This window comes from Diabrotica virgifera, chromosome 3 (genome assembly GCF_917563875.1).
Source record: "Diabrotica virgifera virgifera chromosome 3, PGI_DIABVI_V3a".
Taxonomy (NCBI): Eukaryota; Metazoa; Arthropoda; class Insecta; order Coleoptera; family Chrysomelidae; genus Diabrotica; species Diabrotica virgifera.
In genome coordinates this window covers 65,724,022-65,742,227 of record NC_065445.1, presented here as the reverse complement: position 1 = coordinate 65,742,227, position 18,206 = coordinate 65,724,022, and the positions used below count along the sequence as shown (strand labels likewise).

Sequence of the window (18,206 nt, the reverse complement as noted above, 5' to 3'; positions counted from 1 at the left end):
TGTTGTGTGCTAATATCACTATTATTTGTTAGGATTTTTATTCTTATTTTTCTAATTCCTTGAATGAACAAAATCTTTAAAACATAGCATTAGCGTATATTTAGTGTAAAAAGTATGTTTACAAACACACATCAGAAAAGTAAGTTAGTTCAAAATCGCTCAAGTTAGTGATAATGCCGCAGACAAATCAAAATTTGCTTAGATTAGGCAATATAGGCAGTTGCCTAGGGCGGCACATTATGAGAGGGCGGCAAGAATACTGTACAAAAAATATTAGTATATAAAAATTATGGATCTGGGTTTTGTCATTAAAGAGTATGAAGCTCTTTCAAATTACTTTACCACAAAGAAGCCAAAAAATTGTGCCCAAATAAAACATATAAAGAAATAAGAAAGAGAAAAAGAAAAATTCAATTTGACGAGGAGGCCGATGATGAACTAAACTGTTCAGCTAGGGATGAGATGAAGATCCGCACATTCCATATTATAATCGACACTCTGATAAGACACCTGAATAGACGTCTGGAATCTTATCGACTTATTTATCAACGTTTTCGTGTTATTAACAGATTTTCCAAAATTAAGCTATGAAAAAGGTATTAAAGAAGCTGAAAATCTGATACAAAATAAAGACGACCAAGATACATCATCCATACATGAATGCATTCACGTAAAGGGTCATTTGTATATCACAATAAAATCACCAATTGACATTAGAAGAGTTAGTGCAGTCACTGAATGTGGATATGGGCTATTTCTAAGTTCATATTCAAGATTACATAACGGGAAAATTATGCATTTTATTATTTACATAACCTTATTAAACATTGTTGATAACGTTGATAAAGTTGATAGCATTAAAATTTATGCACCAAATATCTTTTTTTAAATTTTCCAAAAAAGTTATTGTTTTTTTTTAAATAACTCCGTTAATTTTTAGGATATCAGGTTTGCTTGAAAATCCTTTGAAAGTTAATTTTAATGGCTATTAAACCACGTTGAATTTAATCTTTTAAACCCCCTATTTTTTTAAAATAAAAGGTTGAATGGCCCCGGTTACATGGTTCTCGCAGTAAAATTTAAGCTTTAAATGTTTCTATTTCGGTTATTTTTTACCGTATAGAAATAGTAAAAAGGTAAAATGTTTGATACAGGAAAAACTAAAATTTTGTTATACATATATCACTTTTGACGTATATTGAGTATTTTTTGAGTTATTATAAAAAGAAAATGAAAATTACGATAATTTTAAAAATTCTGATTTTTTTAAATTATATCTATTTTTAAAAAATATGAATTCTAAACCGGTCAAAATTGTTGAAATCATTACATTTTACAGGTATATTTTATATAATGCATCGTTTTCCCCTTATTTAAGCTTGAATACTTAGATTTGCGTACTCATCGAAAAAAATATACATTCAATTACCCATAACTCACTTTGAATTAACATTAGTTTAGTTCTTTAAGTAAGAAGTGTATTCCCATTTTTATTATCTTTAATTTTGATAATAATAACTTTTTTGTAATAAGCTTATAGTTTTTGAGTTATACGTGAAAAACAGCTTTAAAACATGCATTTTTTACAAAAAAATAAAATCTTTGATCTTTAATAACTCAGAAAGTATCGATTTATGTTAATAACTTTATATAACAAATTTTGCTTAGAATTTGTCTCTTTATCGATTTATGGTATTCAGTTTTCACCCCTGAGAAGGGGTGGCATCCACCACCATGGTAAAAGCGCAAGTTGGCATCATGTCACCTTTGTTCCTTGAGCTATCCTCTAACCACTCATCAATTTTCATGAAAATCGATGGAGGTTCAACGAAATCGGAGGTGAAAACCTTCAGTGACTGCACTAAGTGGATTGAACGATATTTTCCCTAATTTTGACATTGCTGCGCACATTTATTTATGCATCCCAGTTGCCAACATGTCCACTGAAAGGTCATTTTCGAAAATGTCAAGAATTAAAAATAATTTCCCATCAAGTATGACGCAAGAACGTGTTAACAATTTGTGGATTTTGTTAAAAAAAATTTGAAAAGTCTTTTTTTGAAAAGAATTCTCTAATTTGATCGAACTGAAATGACGATTTTTTCTGTTATAGGAATATAAACATCGTAGTTTAATTCCATTTTTAGTGTACTCTTATTTAAATAAAAATTTCTGCAATTATTTTCGCAAAAATGGTAGGTACAGGTACATGTTTGAAGGGCGGCTACTAGAGAATTGCCTAGGGCGTCAATTGACCTAAACGCGGCCCTGCTTAGATGCCCTGCGATCGGACCATGGCAGATCATTCTACCTTAATCCCCATTACGATTTTGCGCCAATTTTAATAGCACGGCTTTGGATTTACATATTATATAAATATCCGAATGAATATATTTTAAGACCACAAATTGTTGTAGTACTTACCGTCTTTTCTGTAATATAAAATCTCGGCGTGTTTTTCGACGCCATCTTGCAGGGCCTCCCTGAGATTCGCGACGGCCTGCTGTGAAGTTAGCGGACCGCACAGGAACTCGCAAGAGGCAGGTCTCTGCATTACCTCGGCCCTCGAATACCCTGTCAAGCGACAAAAGCCGTCCGAACAATAGATTATGTGACATTGCCCCTCTCTGCTGTTGGCTACCAAAAATGAACGATCTGAAAATAATCAAAAAAACACAAGATTACTAAACAATAAATTAACTGGAGCATCCGAAAAACCTTTCAAGTATTACATATGATTCATAAAATATATTCCGCCTGGTACCCGAGAAGTTATAAATATAAAAGAAAACAAACACAATAAGATGTCTCAGATCAGATGATCTCAGGGGCTCGGGCTACATGTCCTGCCCACTGCAGGCGATTTCGCTTAATTATAGTGATAATATCTTTTCCACCAAACGTTTGCTTGTAGATATTCTGCAGTTCAAAGTTATATCTACGCCTCCATATTCCGTTCTCACAAACCGCTCCTAATATCTTGCGTAGTACCTTTCTTTCAAAAATTGATAGAGCGGATTCATCTGTTTTAGTTAACGTCCATGCCTCTGAACCATATGTGAAAACGGGGACTATCAATGTTCTATACAGCCTTATACGAGTTTTTTGAGACAGACGTTTGTTAGATAAGTACTTTGATATACCATGATAACACCTGTTTGCAATTATTATTCGCCTTTTTATTTCCTCAGATGTGTCATTATTGGGGTTAACCGATGTCCCTAGATATATGAACTCTTTGACCGCTTCGAAGTTTTGGTCATTGATGATTAGATCTGCATCAACATTTCCAGCTCTTGTGTTTGTGTTGGTCGCCATGAATTTTGTTTTATTTTGATTTATATGTAACCCCATTAGTTCTGCTGCTGCTACTAGATCGGTTAGGATTTCCGCAGTTCTCGCCCTGGTTCTTGTTATAATGTCCACGTCATCTGCATATGCAAGAATTTGGACTGATCTATTAAATATTGTTCCTCTGCTATCTAAATTAGCATCTCGCACAACTTTTTCTAAGGCTACATTAAAAAGCTGACACGCCAGCGCATCTCCCTGCCTTAACCCCTTATGTATTTCGAATGGGGTTGACGAGTCGTTTTGAATTTTTACTGCTGATAGCATCTTCGCCATTGTCACTTTTATCATAGATATGAGTTTTTTTGGAATTCCCAACTCATTCATAACATTGTAAAGACTTGGTCTTAAGACACTGTCATATGCCGTTTTAAAATCGACAAAAATATGGTACATATCTATGTTAAACTCTTGCGCGTTTTCGAGGATCTGTCGTAGTGTAAAGATCTGGTTAATGGTTGAACGTCCGCGCCTGAATCCTGCAACACAGAGATTCACAAACATAAAATTCCAGAAAGTGTAACTGTATTAACTGGGGAACTTTATGCGATCTACCAAGCAATACTGCACGCAAATGCGAACAAGATGAAGAAGATATTAATTGTCACAGATTCTATGTCATCACTACACGTAATAAGGAAAATATACACACAGCATCCAATAGCTTTATTAATAAAGGAAGAACTACATAAATTGCATACTGAAGATTTAAGAATCAAGTTTCTCTGGGTTTTTTTAAGAATCAAGTTTTCACATGTTGGAGTAGCAGGTAATGAAGCAGCAGACCGAAATGCTAAAGAAGCCATAAATGATAACAGTATTCCCATGTCGCTCCAATCTGTAAGTATGGATCTAAAAAGCTACTTCATCATCATCAAATTATTTTTTCGAAAACTGGAACAATAAATGGAAATCCACATCATCAAAGCTTCAGGAAATAAAAAACAAGGTTGGACCATGGCAACCACCCGAAGTATCTAGACGAAAACCAACAATTATTTCCCGTTTACGACTTAAACATACCCAGTTTTCTCATGAATATTTGCTGAAAAAAGAAGAACCTCCGATTTGTGATGAGTGCGGTTCACCCCTAAGCCCGGCCGCACATCAAAGAAACATGAAACGTAAATTACGTTTCATGGAAATAAACCACTGCTAAACAAATATATATCCGGCCATTTATGAGACTCTCCGAAAATAAAAATGTGTCATGAGCATGAATCACACTCGTTTCATTAGTAGGCGGACTTTGAGATGTTTTTAGCAGTGTTTTCTTTTCATGAAACATGTTTTTCGTTTCATGTTTCATGTTTTTCGTTTCATGTTTCTTTGGTGTGCGGCTTGGCTTAGAGTGAAACATGTGCTAGTGGAAAAGTGTGAAAAGTTCAATAGCCATAGAATTAAATACCATTTAGCTAACAATATTTTTGTTTCTAAAAGACTGTAACTTACTAAACAAAGTGTAATTAACTGTTACTATCCCGCTAATAACCTTATTAAATTGAAGCGGATTGTTGTAAATAAAAAAAAAATATCAGCTTGTTTGAATTTTTCGAAACAATGCAAGTTTTCGATCTCTCTTGACTCCTATGTCCCTTATAAACTAAAAAATGCCCTGTCAGAGAATGATAAAAAACTTTGTATTGTACAAAATTTGGTTAATATTTTAAAATCTACACTCGATGCTCGCAATAGCATAACATTTTTGCAATTTACGATAAAAATAGAAAATTCTGACCGTTGGTAGTATTTATGTATAAGCTCCAGAATTGGGTTGAAATATTGATTATCTTGCACCATATTTTCTACTTTAGGGGTTAGAGCATGTTTTTAATCATGGGCGTCTGACTGGAAGTTTAAGAATAAAGCGACCAAAATTGCTGAGGTTATGGTGGATATCAAGCGCGATGAGCAGTGCCCCAGATAGAAAAATACAGGGCGTTTTAAGCTTAACTCTACATAAAAAATATAGTATATTGTTTAATATATTTTATTTTTATTTTATTTTATTTTATTTTTTAGACGGGAAACCCCCATTACAAAAAAATAATAGTACATTTTTGATCAAAGGCTATATCAAAACTAGTCTAAATAGCATCATATTAAGAAAAGCTTAAAAGATACATATAGGTACATATATACATACATATACACATACAAAATTAACAAAAACTTACTTAAATAATAAATCCATTAGGTACAGTTGAGTCCGCGAGTCTTTACCCGTGCGTCATCATTTAAAGCACACGAAATAAGTCGGAAATCTATTTCACACAACAACAATTGACAGAAAGTGGCTACTGTTTCGATTACGGGTTTTATTATAAAATTTGACGTTATCAAATATATAGAATGTCAAATGTAAGTTTTGCTTCAAAATTTTTGTGCAGAATTACAGCTATATTTAAAGTAGCTTAATAAATTCTTTTATTATTATTGATTAATAAATAAATAAAAAATTTATAAAAAAATTCAATGACATATTTTATTTTTGTTATTTTATTCACTTTGACGGAAACCTAAACACAGTCATTTCTTTACTGTGTGAATGACACGTTAGCTTTGTATGTTTTAAATATTATTTGCCAAAATATAATTGCTTACCTTAAAATTTCAAAGCCCAATATAAAATTAGTTGTAAAAACAACTGTTTGTGTAATATAAAGAAACTTCAAAACGCAAAAATTCGACAAAAACAGCAAAAAATTTAACTGACTGTCAGCCACAAAAGTAAACAAAGCAGAAACGTCAAACAAATTGTGCTTAAAATATGAAAACATACCGAATCGTCTTTTTTTGTACCTATCTTTTTTCAATGCACTGAGTCTAGATGGTTCATAAAAATAACATGTGTTTTTACTTAATAACAAACGGCAGCTGGTTTGCCATGAGTTTCATGCCTGGAAGAGATTGATGCTAGATAAAAAGTATGTGTTTTCTCTCGCCAGGTATTAATGACGCACGGGTAAAGACTGGCGGACTCAACTGTATGTAAGTTATCACTAGTAAACTGGCACATATTATGTAATAGCAAACAGCAATATAACATTAAAATATTTTCAAAAGAGTTTTTTTTAAATGACTGCAAAGAGTTATTAAACACATCCAATCTATCTTCTCTATTCATAAACTCTAGGGATCGATCCATGAATGAGTGTCTACCATAATTTGTTGCATATGAAAGCCAATAAAAAATAAGTTATTTTGTCGAAGCATTCTCTGTGGAACAGCAAATTTGATTTGTGAAAGAATTTCTGGACATGATATAATTCCATTCAATAGTTTGAAAACAAAGCAAATATCAAACATGGTTCTTCCCTGCTCCAATGTATCCAGTTTAAGATACTTTAAAATATGAGAATAGTTGTGGTCAGTAATCATATTCAGATTGAACATATAATTATAATGTCGTAGAAATTTATGTTGCACACTTTCCAGTAATGACTTATAGACATTGTACTGAGGAGACCAGATAATTGACCCATATTCAAGCTATGATCTGACCAACCCAACATATACTGTCTTCACTACCTCCAAAGATAACCCTTTACAATTTCTTAGTGTAAAGCCTAACATCCTGCTCGCTTTTACTGTTAATCTATCTATATGATCACTAAAATTCAGTTTGGAGTCAAATAGTATTATACCTAAGCACAGCATAATAAACTAGACCAGCAAGGACACTCCCCGATGCCGCCTTTGAAGTTGAAAAGTACAGAGTCGCCATTTTTCGCGTAGTACATCTCAGTCACACTCAGTGGTGATGTGATGTGTTCGTTCATCTGTGTTGCCGATGTCACTATATGAAATTATATTAAGCAACTGCTAAAATGATCACATTTTGCCAAAAATTATGTTAAAATTTTTGATCTTGGTAGTTTCTAAGGGTAGTAAAAATACATTAAGAAAAAAGTTATTTTATTCAACTTAACTTGTTAATTCAAAAATACTTGTAACAACATTATATGTAATATAATATAATTATACTATAATAAAACTACATTTGGAACCCTTTCAAATAAAATTTCCTCATCCTCATCTTGTGAATATGAAGACTTTATGTGATTAAAATAATTTAACATTTTTTGTCTGTTTGAAAGGAGTAACATTTTTTTACTCCTTCACTTTTGCTAACACTAATTTAATATTTGCTCACAGATCGCATTTAAACGTCGACAGACAACGATATCTAAGAAAACGTGATTTTTTTATTTCTACATTGCTGCAGTATCAGTTATTGTACTAACTTTATTACTCGTAAGAGTTCTTTTTGAATATATTCTGGAATTTCTGCAAAAAATTAACAATAGAATCGCCATTCATCGTCAATATTTTGGGTTATGTCCCAATTATTGACATAATTCCCACAATTATTGACAAAATTATGTTAAAAAATATTTATTATCAGCATAAAGTAAATCTGATAATTATGTACAAATCGGCAACACTGTCGATTTTCCACACTGTCTGGTACTACGCGAAAAATGGCCGACGATCTGCGCAGTAATAGTGCGCGAACTTTTCCCGCCTTCTAGTGTGTCACTGCTGTTGCGTTTTCTATGCTGTGACCCAAGTCTTAAATATAAATTCTCACAATAAAACACTGAAAAACGTTTGTTTTCTATACTTCCACAAAATTTATTACAACTATGTTATTACTACAGCTGTTTCGGCAAAGTGCCTTTCTCAAGTGATATATTTTACAATGTGTTTGCCTTTTTAAGTCTTTAACTGAAGAGGTTGAGGAGTGGGGAGCTGTTTGTCTCGAGTTGGTCATTCAGAATTATATCTGTATTTTTCAATTTATTAATTTCCATTGATTCTAAAAGTGATAGCTTAAGGCCTTTATTTTGAATATGTAGAATTTGAAACTCTTCATTGAAAGAATGATTATGATCTAGAAGGTGAAGTGCGTATGTAGAAGTGTCTGTTTTTCTATCGTTGAAAGCCCTTTTGTGTTCTGCTATCCGTTTGTCAAAAGTTCTGCCAGTTTGACCGATGTAAGTTTTTGGACAGTCACCACAAGTTAGTTTAGGAGAATATAATTGCATATTATAATATAATTTTTAATTCCAAATAACTTTTCTTTATAACACTTCTCGATATTTTGAAATATTAAGGTACTTTACTCTTGAGCGAAATTAATATTTTTTAACTTACCTCGTACACTATTGATAAAATTGTATATCTGATGATTGCATCTTAGGTTTTAGACTATGCAGAGCATTTTATTAAGAATAACTTTTTTCATAAAGTTATAGTTAATAATAAAAAAGTTTTCCATATTAATTATGATTCCAACTTAGTGAGACCTATTGCATGTGTATATGTCACACTTTGAAAAATCATATCTTGTTTAAAAATAGTCCTAGAATTTTGTACAACACAGCATTTTAAAGTAAAGAAAATAATCTTTCTCGTTTATTAGACAATGTATATACCTAGATATACAACAATAGTACATTGTTTACCGGGTAGGAAAAGCTTAACATTCCCGGACGACTGTGAAGATTGCTAAGTCGAGGCGCAAGCCGAGACTTAGCAACACAGAGTCCAGGAATGTGGCTTTTCCTACGAGGTAAACATACTATTTTTCCGCAAATCGTTTAAAATTCGACAGATATTGATTGATTTAAAAAAAAACGCGATAATTTTATTCCCAAATAAATGGTGCTTTGAAATTCCTAATAAAATTACTTGGGTTACTATGGAAACGTATTGAGGTTGAATTGTCAAACTTGACGCTTATAAATTTAATTGCTGGTGTTCTCGAAAGTAAAATGATAAGTGATGATGAAATTTCCATTCCTGGGACTCCTCCAGAGCTGGTTGAGGCAGTGAATACTGCTTCATTAGAATTATTGCCAAAGAAATCAAGAGAAAAGTACGAAAATGCATACAGACGTTTTATGGATTATCGCATGAGTAAAAATACGAGTTCTTTCTCAGAAAATGTTGTAATGGCATACTTCCTAGACCTTTGTTTAAAGATGAAATCTTCAACATTATGGGCCAATTATTCAATGCTGAAGTCAACCCTTGCACTTAAACACAATGTAGATATATCTACATACTCAAAACTTCGTTCTTTATTGAAACGGCAAGCTCAAGGTTTTAGGGCAAAGAAATCTAAGATTTTAACGAAGGAAGAAATTGAAAAATTGATCCAGGAAGCTCCAGATAAAGAAAATTTAATGATAAGGTAATTTACAAGGTTTTAATAGCAATGTGTTTTCTATCATTTATGTAGAACACTAACAACTGTACGGAAATATCATTTCCTTACAGTAAGGAAATGACATTTCCTTACAGTAAGGAAGTCCTGACTTTTTCTTCAAGAAATTTTGACAGGAATGTCAAAATTTCCTGGCGATTTGCGGAAAAAAAAGTTATAATGAGAAATTTAAAAATAATCGTATAATATATAAAAAATCATTGAAAGTATAAAATTTTGAAAAACCATATCTTGCTTAAAGTTAGCCGTGCATCCTTCTAGAATAGACCATTTTAAAGGTAATTAACTTATCTTCCTACTAAATGTAACTGAATTTACCTAAAGCTGCGTACAAAAAAGTTACAGGACAATATTTGCGAAGTAACAAGGAAAATGTCCCAAAATCGCTGCTAGTCGAGAAGTTTGAAAAATCATATTTTGGAAACTTCAAATTATAGAGACTTCTATCAAACGTCAGTTTAAAGATAAAGGATGGAAGTTTTTTTTTCTTTAAAGCAATGCCTATACCTAAATCCCCATGGAAAAAAGTTATGGTACAAAAAACAAAATTGCTATCTTTCGTGTTTTTTTCTTGCTTTTCTTTTGAATATATTTTTGTAAAAAAAATATTTAGGACTTTAAAATGTGATATTTCGATAGAAAATTTAACCTGAAACAATTTTCCTGTAGCCGTGTTTGCACCAAAAGTGCATAGAACTCACCCTTATTCGCCTTGTGCCTAGGGACTAATTCACCCGTTTCTCAAAAACGCACCCCTTTAAATGGTAGCACTCCGCGATTTTTTCATATTTAGAGATCCATTGACTATATGAGACAATAAAACCCCGTTAACGTTGTAGTTTATTTCTAAAATACATAATCAATAGCCTAATATACACATTTAGTTTATTGCTAAAACATGTATATTGTATATGCATATTTATTTACTTTATAATTTATTAATTTAAAAGATCTTGTTATATAGAATTAGTTTTACTGTAATTTTTGTAAATTAGAGAATAAAATATGTTTGCCAACCTTCCTGATGGCATGTGCCAAGGAGAACAAATGTCGCTAAAAGAGAATATTGTATTTTTTGAGAATGAGAAATAAAAAGGCGTCATTGATTGATTGATTGATTGAAAATGAGATATTTATTTTTACTAAATCTAACGCATATGTTGTTAACGGCCAATATAAACACTTTAGAACTGTTAATACATTTTAATAAACAGGTAGAAGTGCAAAATTAAAACGGCATAACCTCCAACTACATAATTATATTGTATGAGAAGTTATGTTCACAACTTTTTATAACAGATGGAGTTAATTCCGTACCTTTCTCTTTTCAAACACACATACATACACGTTTGATTTTATACAAACATTATTATTATACTTGTTCTTTTAAGTAATTTTTTTTCTGCTTTTTTTTTTGTATAGACATGACTATCTGTTTTTTCGACGTGCCTCTAGTAAGTTGTCGTTCCATCGTTTTCGTGATCTTCTCACTGATAATCTTCGTATCGGGGAACCGTCTCTCGCTGTCCTTACTACTCTACTTGTTGTCATTCGGCTTATGTGGTCATTCCATTATATTCTTCTGTTTCTTGTCCATCCTATTAGTTCACCTTGCATCTCCGTCGTATATCTGTACTTCTAGCTCTGTCCCATAGAGTCTTACCATCGATTGTTCGAAGGATTTTCATCTCTGCTGTTTCTAGCATTCTTTTTGTCCTTTTTGTGTCAGGTCGTGTTTCTGCCGCGTATGTCATTATTGGTCTGATGATTGTTTTGTAAATTCTGCCTTTTATTTATTTTCCGATATTTTTATTTCTCCATATTTTGTCATTTAGGCAACTTGCGGCTCTGCTTCTTCTATTCACTTGATCTTCCACTTCTGTTTCGAGCCTTCAGTAGCTAGATAGTGTGATGCCTAGATATTTAAACGCCATCACTTGTTCTATTATGTGACCCTCCAGCTCCAATTTACATGTCATTGGATTTGCTGTTATAACCATAGTACATTCTTTCACGGATTTTGCTCTAAATTTTAAAGAACCCCTTGGATTAACATGAAATTTGGCATACGCATAGCTTACATGTCAAAGAAAAAAAGTGATATTGTGCCGATGTGTGCTTTTGCCCTGGGGGTGAGTCTTACCCCCTCTTGGGGGTGAAGAAACATATGTCCAAAATAAGTCCGGAAATGGATAAAGTGACTAATTTTAAGTAACTTTTGTTCCATGGAGCTTTTTCGCCAAGTCAACACTTTTCGAGTTATTTGCGAGTGAATATGTTCATTTTTCAACAAAATAACTACATTGTTAGACGGTTTTTCGCAAATAACTCAGAAAGTAAGTATTTTGTCGGAAAAAACGTTCTTAGCAAAAATATAGACTATAAAAAATAAAAAAATGGTGTACGCGTTAGGTCTCTGGACCTCGTAGAACCAGAGTTATAGCATAGCCAATGAAAAATAGATTCATATTCACCAAATTTCAAATAGAATATTCGAAGTAAAATATCCAACAAATTTAGCACTTTTTGGAGAAATCCCATTTAATATTTTTTAAAGTGTTAAAAAGAGCTTTATTTCTGTTTTTATAAAAAGTTTCTAGCATTAAATTTAAGCAAGTTTCGCTCAAAATAAAGCTGATCACTTTTGTTTTGGCAAAAAAAAACGTGAAGACCGCCCCCTAATTAGCAACTTAAATGAAATTCATCGTTACCGCTCCACAAATTATTTTTCTTATGTTGTGTCTATATGATCTGTAAGTTTCATCGATTCAAAGAGCTTATTTTTGAAAAAATTTGATTTTAAAGTAAAATTTTTAAAAAATTTTATTTTGAAATATATGGTTTTTGTCAAAATAAGTTAAAAATTGTTAAAGATACCAAAAACCTCGAAAAACAAAAAAAGTCAGCATTGGTTTTTTGTTTTTCTGTAAGACAAAAATTGATTACGATTTGGTGTTTCTGAATTTGCATACATTCGTGATCAGTGATTCGTTCAACCCCTTTTAACTGCAGCCCTTTCAAAAATAAGGACTTTGAACTGATGAAACTTACAGATCATATATACAATACATACACGAGTCAAGAAAATTGTGAAGTCGTAGCGATTAAGTTCATTTGAGATACTAATTAGGGGGTGATTTTTCCGATTTTTTAACCAAAAAATAGGGACTAAATTTATTTTGAGCGTAACTTGTTTACTTTCGATGCTAGAAATTTTTTTTCTTAACAAAAATGAAGCTTTTTTAAACACTTTAAATAAGTTGCAATGAGTTTTTCCCGAAATGTGCTTCATTTTTAGTTATTTCACGTTAAAGTATTCCATTTGGAATTTGACGAATATGAACCTATTTTTAATTAGCTATAACTCTGCTTCTGCGAGGTATAGAGACGTGGTATATACACTTTTTTTTTAAATTTTTTACAAGCTATATTTTTGCTGAAAATGTTTTTTCGACAAAGTACTTACTATTTGAGTTATTTGCGAAAAACCGTCTAAAAGCGCGGTTATTTTGTTGAAAAATGAACATATTCACTGGCAAATAACTCGAAAAGTATTGACTCTATGGAACAAAAGTTACTTAAAATTAGTTAGTTTATGCATTTCCGGACTTACTTTGGCACAATATCGGCACAATATCACTTTTTTTCTTTGACTTGTTAGCTATGTGTATGCCAAATTTCATGTCAATACAAGCGGTTCTTTAAAATTTAGAGGTTTTGCAATCTTTTACCGTTAAAGAACGTAGGTACTACCATGCATTTTGTCTTTTTGGGAAAATTAATATGTTCAATTTTCTGGCAGTTATGTTAAATTGGTGCAGTATACGTTGTAAATCATCTTCACTTCCAGAGATTGCATCGTCCGCATAGCAGATTATTTAGCACCACCTTAAAAATGGGTCATTTTGATGTCTCGAATTTCCTAAACCTCTTGTCCGATTTGAGTGATTGTTTTAATATTTTATAGCCCTATTATTTAACAATATCGCTGTAATAATATTGTCGATAAACAGGAAAATTGTCATTATATACCGGTTGTACAAATCAAACTGTGTTTTTTCTCAAAGTTCACCACACCCTGTGGAATATTATAGCATTTATAAAATACTGAAATTTAAACCCAACTTTAGTCTCAGATTTTCTTAACATTTTGTTTTGTGATTTATTCGATTATTCGTTGAATAATAAAAAAATTTAGGTACTGTAACAACTGGCCATGTTCTTCATCAATACAGAGAGTTTCTGAATGTGTGCGACAAACTTTGAGGGGTGATTTTTCATGAAAAAATAATGACAATTTCTTGATACACTGCAAATGATAATCTCCAAATGCTTCGTTTCCGAGATACGGGGTGTTGAAATTTTTCTTACAAACTGACGATTTATTAATTGCTCGAAAACCGCTAGAGGTATGCAAATGAAATTTGGTAAGTACGTTTTAAAATATGCGCATTTTTTGACATGCAATTAAGAATTTTATATTCTCTATTGGCGCCCATACGGGTCACATTACCTGTAAACACGCCAATGGTAAATAAAATTCTCAATTGTATGTCAAAAAATGCGCAATAACTACCTCTTAAAGGGGGGTATGGTTTGAAATCAACATATCAAGCACATATTTGTGAATTTTTTTCGAAGCTATGATACTATTATTTTATTTTTAAATTAAATAAACATATTAAGTACCATTCAAAAAATATTTAGAAAAAAATTCAGTCCAAAATATTGAAAAATAAGCCATTGGTGACAAATTTTGACAGGCAGCTCACAAAAAAATGGATTTTGCGGTGGACATCAGAACTCGTCACTAGATCATACGAAACAAAAATTCAAAAACAGTTAATTAGCTTTATGAGTTTCACGAGGTCATAACGTCGAGTTTTTTATTTTTAATGATTTTTGAATTTTTGGTATCACTCAGAAATCAAAAAAATTTAATTTTTGGTAAAAATTTTGTGAAAGTCAACAGATTTATTATTGTTGAACAAAAAATAAGCAAAAAAAGAAAAATATATCGACGTTGTTACCTCATGAAATGTCTAAAGAAAATCTTTGCAAAATATCAGGTAGATCGGCCGAGTAGTTTTTCAGGTACAATGTCCACCGCATTTGAAAAAGCAGTTTTGAGAAAAATGCGTTTAAAGTTTTGACAACTGCATCTTCATCTTCTTATTTGTCTGCCAAATCGTAAAGTGATGCACATTGGAATATGTTTTGTGCATCGACGTGTAATCTACGAAAGAGAAGGCGAAGAGTTGTTTAACGTTTCTCACTACGCTCAAGCGTGCTGGCGCGAAGTCGCGGCAAAGCGAGTCGAACGTAGGGATAATCAACACGCTGTATCTCTGGTAATTTGACTCCGATTATTTTTAAATTTTTAGAGAGTATTCTTGAAAGAATGCTGAGATGTTACGTCTTCTCTGTCCTTTTTTATGGTGTTGAATCATGGACCTTGAACGAGGAAATGTGCCGAAAATTGGAAGCATTTGAGATGTGGCTATATCGGAGAATTCTTAAAATCCCATATACTGATCGGGTCACAAATGAGGAGGTTCTTAGAAGAATGGGGAAGAACCGAGAAGTACTAACCACCATCAAATCTCGAAAGTTGGAATACTTTGGACACATTATGCGAAATGAATCCAGATATGCCCTCCTACAAGCCATCCTGCAAGGAAAAATATTTGGAAAGCGAGGTCCAGGAAGAAGAAGAACATCCTGGTTAAAGAACCTCAGAACCTGGTTCAACACAGCATCTGTGCAGCTTTTCCGCGTTGCTGCAGATAAAGTTAAGATTGCCATGATGATCGCCAACATTCGTCACGGATAGGCACATTAAGAAAACGAAGAATTCTTGAAAGTATGCAGTTTTATTTGGAATAATAAAAAAAATTAAATATTTCAAACCATACCCCCCCCCCTTCTTTAAATCCCACTAAATGCCATTTCCATATCTCAACCCGTTTCTTAGCAATAAATAAATCGTCAGTTTGTACGAAAAATTTCAACACCCCGTATTACGGAAACGAAGCATTTGCGGACACACGTTTATAAAGCAAACTTTATAGGGAATTTATTTTTCATAGGGAATTACCCCTTAAAGGTTGTTGCACACCCCGTATTGATGAAAAACATGGCTAGTTGTTAAAGCACCTAACTTTTTTTTATTTTCTAACATAAGCGATTGAGTCAAAAAACAGAATGTTAAGAATTCCTGAGGCAATAGTTGGGTTTTAATTTAAGTATTTTATAAATGCTAGAATATTCCACAGGCTGTGGTAAACTACAAGAAAAAAAACACAGTTTTATTGGTACATTCATTATACAATGACAGTTCACCTTTCTAGCAACAATATTATTACAGCGATATTGTTAAATAATATGGCTATAACATATTAAAAAAATCACTTAAATCAGACCTAAAACAGGTTTAGGAAATTCGAGACATCAAAAATCACCCATTTTTAAGGTGGTGCGTTAATTTCTTGGAGACGTGTATTATGTACTTACCATGTTTTCGAAATAAACCCATTTTTAATACCCGACATTATCCGCCTCTGTGTCTATTTAATACCCACACTATTATAGGCTTACGGTTAAGTGGTCTTTACGTTAAAGGGATTTAACTTCATTTTCTAGAGTAATTAAAAGTTATGTATGTCCTTGGAGCTTATAATGTCAGACTTGCTGCACAGATTCTTTGGATCCGGTAACATCTGTTCGTTCCTGTAATGATGCTGGTAGTTTTACGGGAATTTATGAATAACACAAAATTGAATTGAAAGATTAATAAAAATAAACATTACTGCGAAATTGTTTATTTGTGGTGGTATTGTATTTATATTTTGTTTTAACATATCTTATTACAATAATAAAAGTTAACAAAAGTTAAAACCCACAATATGGTAGATATATAACGTATTGGGCGCATTCCTCTATAGGTGTGATAAAACTAAAATAAGAGCAACAGCATTATAAAAAAATAGCAAATTTTTTTTTTCTATGAGCGTGTAAAAATGTCTACTTTCGCGCACGCATTTTAGTTTAGAAAGTTTCACTTTTCCGCACGCGTGTTACTTTTCCGCACGCGTGTTACTTTTCCGCAGGCGGTTTTTACTTGTCCGCACGCGTGTTAATTTAGATATGTTAATATGGCCTTAAAGTAATTATAATACATGCAATAAACTAATATTTAGATATTATTTACCAATTTATTTCAAATATATCTTCTTGTGTTCCTGTTTTAATGAAATTAACGCGACAATTCGATGAAATAAAATTATTTTGACATAATATTCAAAAGTCAAATCGGTGGACAATAACAGTCGTTTTGAATCATCGTCATGGAAACCAAAATCGTCGTCATGCTAGCTAATTATATTGAAAGTTTGGTTTTGACAACCTTGTCAAAGAATTAATTTGTGTATGTATTTTCATATTAATTAAATTAATTGATTAAGATTTGGTAATTTTTTAAAGACTCTTAGAAAAAATATTGTTCCTAACTCTTGCAGAAAGTCTCTTTTCCGCACTCGACTGCTTGCCGAACTCCCGATTCGCGTCGTTCGGCAAACTGGAGTCGCGTGCGGAAAAGAATGACTTTCTGCACTTGTTAGGAAAATAACTATTTCCACCTACCTCTATCGAAAGTATACTTTTCCGGACCTGATTGTATGGAGCAAAGTTGTACTTTTCCTCCCTAGTGAGGAAAAGTACAAATCCTCCCATGGTATTTAATTCATGAAATATAACTTATTGACGCCCCGTGCAATATCTATTTTCTGTTACGTAAGTATCTATACATTTTAACGTTTATTTATAAAACACCCTGTATTTTGCAGAATGGTAAAAAACAGTAAATTGTTATTTTGATTTAACAATGGTTACATTAATAATTTGACTTATATTTGATAGTTGACAGTTATATTCTACCTACTTGTTAGTTTTAGTTCTAATAAATTTTGTTGGTTAGTTACATAAATAAATTAAGTAAAAATGAAGAAATGACTTGTTATTTGAGGAAGGTGGAAAAACCATATTATGTATAACATATGATTACTGTCAGTAAACTTCATTCTCGGGAGGAAAAGTAGCACTTTCCTCCCTTGTTATACAAATAGCTATTGTAGATGATTAAAAGAAAAGTAATAAAATACATTATGAAATAATAAAAAAAATAGATACATCTTTCGAGCAGCTGTCTTGCAAAACAAATCCTTTTTACGAGGATTACTCCACATTTGTCTAAGTCCACTACGGCCTTTGTTTTAAGAGCATATCTCTTGTGTCGAGGTAGATGTCCTAGGTATGCAGTCTTTCTCATCTTGATTAATGTTAACAATAATATTTTGCCTTTTTTCACAATTTCGTCAGTTGTCACGTGATCCACTCTAGATATTCTTAGCATAAATTCATAGATTTAGATTTTGAACGCTTCATTGTGCTAACTTTCAGGATCCAAGCTTTTACTCCATACAGTAAGATGCATAATTTAACAAATTTACGCCTAATTGTTATTCATAAGGTAGTTGATTAGCAAGATTTTCATATTGAAGAAAGTTCTTACCATTTCTGTTCTCGCCCTTGTTTCTACTAGTCTCGGTAAATCTCTGGATCT

The 18,206-nt window shown here is 32.3% G+C and overlaps 1 protein-coding gene across 8 annotated transcripts in view; it reads right to left on the bottom strand.

The window, feature by feature from the left end:
• Nucleotides 1-18,206, bottom strand: part of LOC126881865 (potassium voltage-gated channel subfamily H member 6) — a 1,259,880-nt gene that overhangs the window by 1,045,039 nt on the left and 196,635 nt on the right. For all 8 annotated transcript variants that reach the window (XM_050646514.1, XM_050646508.1, XM_050646507.1 and 5 more), the window contains one exon: nucleotides 2,425-2,655. In XM_050646514.1, coding sequence (XP_050502471.1) covers nucleotides 2,425-2,655 — 231 coding nt within the window. The remainder of the gene's footprint in view (nucleotides 1-2,424; nucleotides 2,656-18,206) is intronic.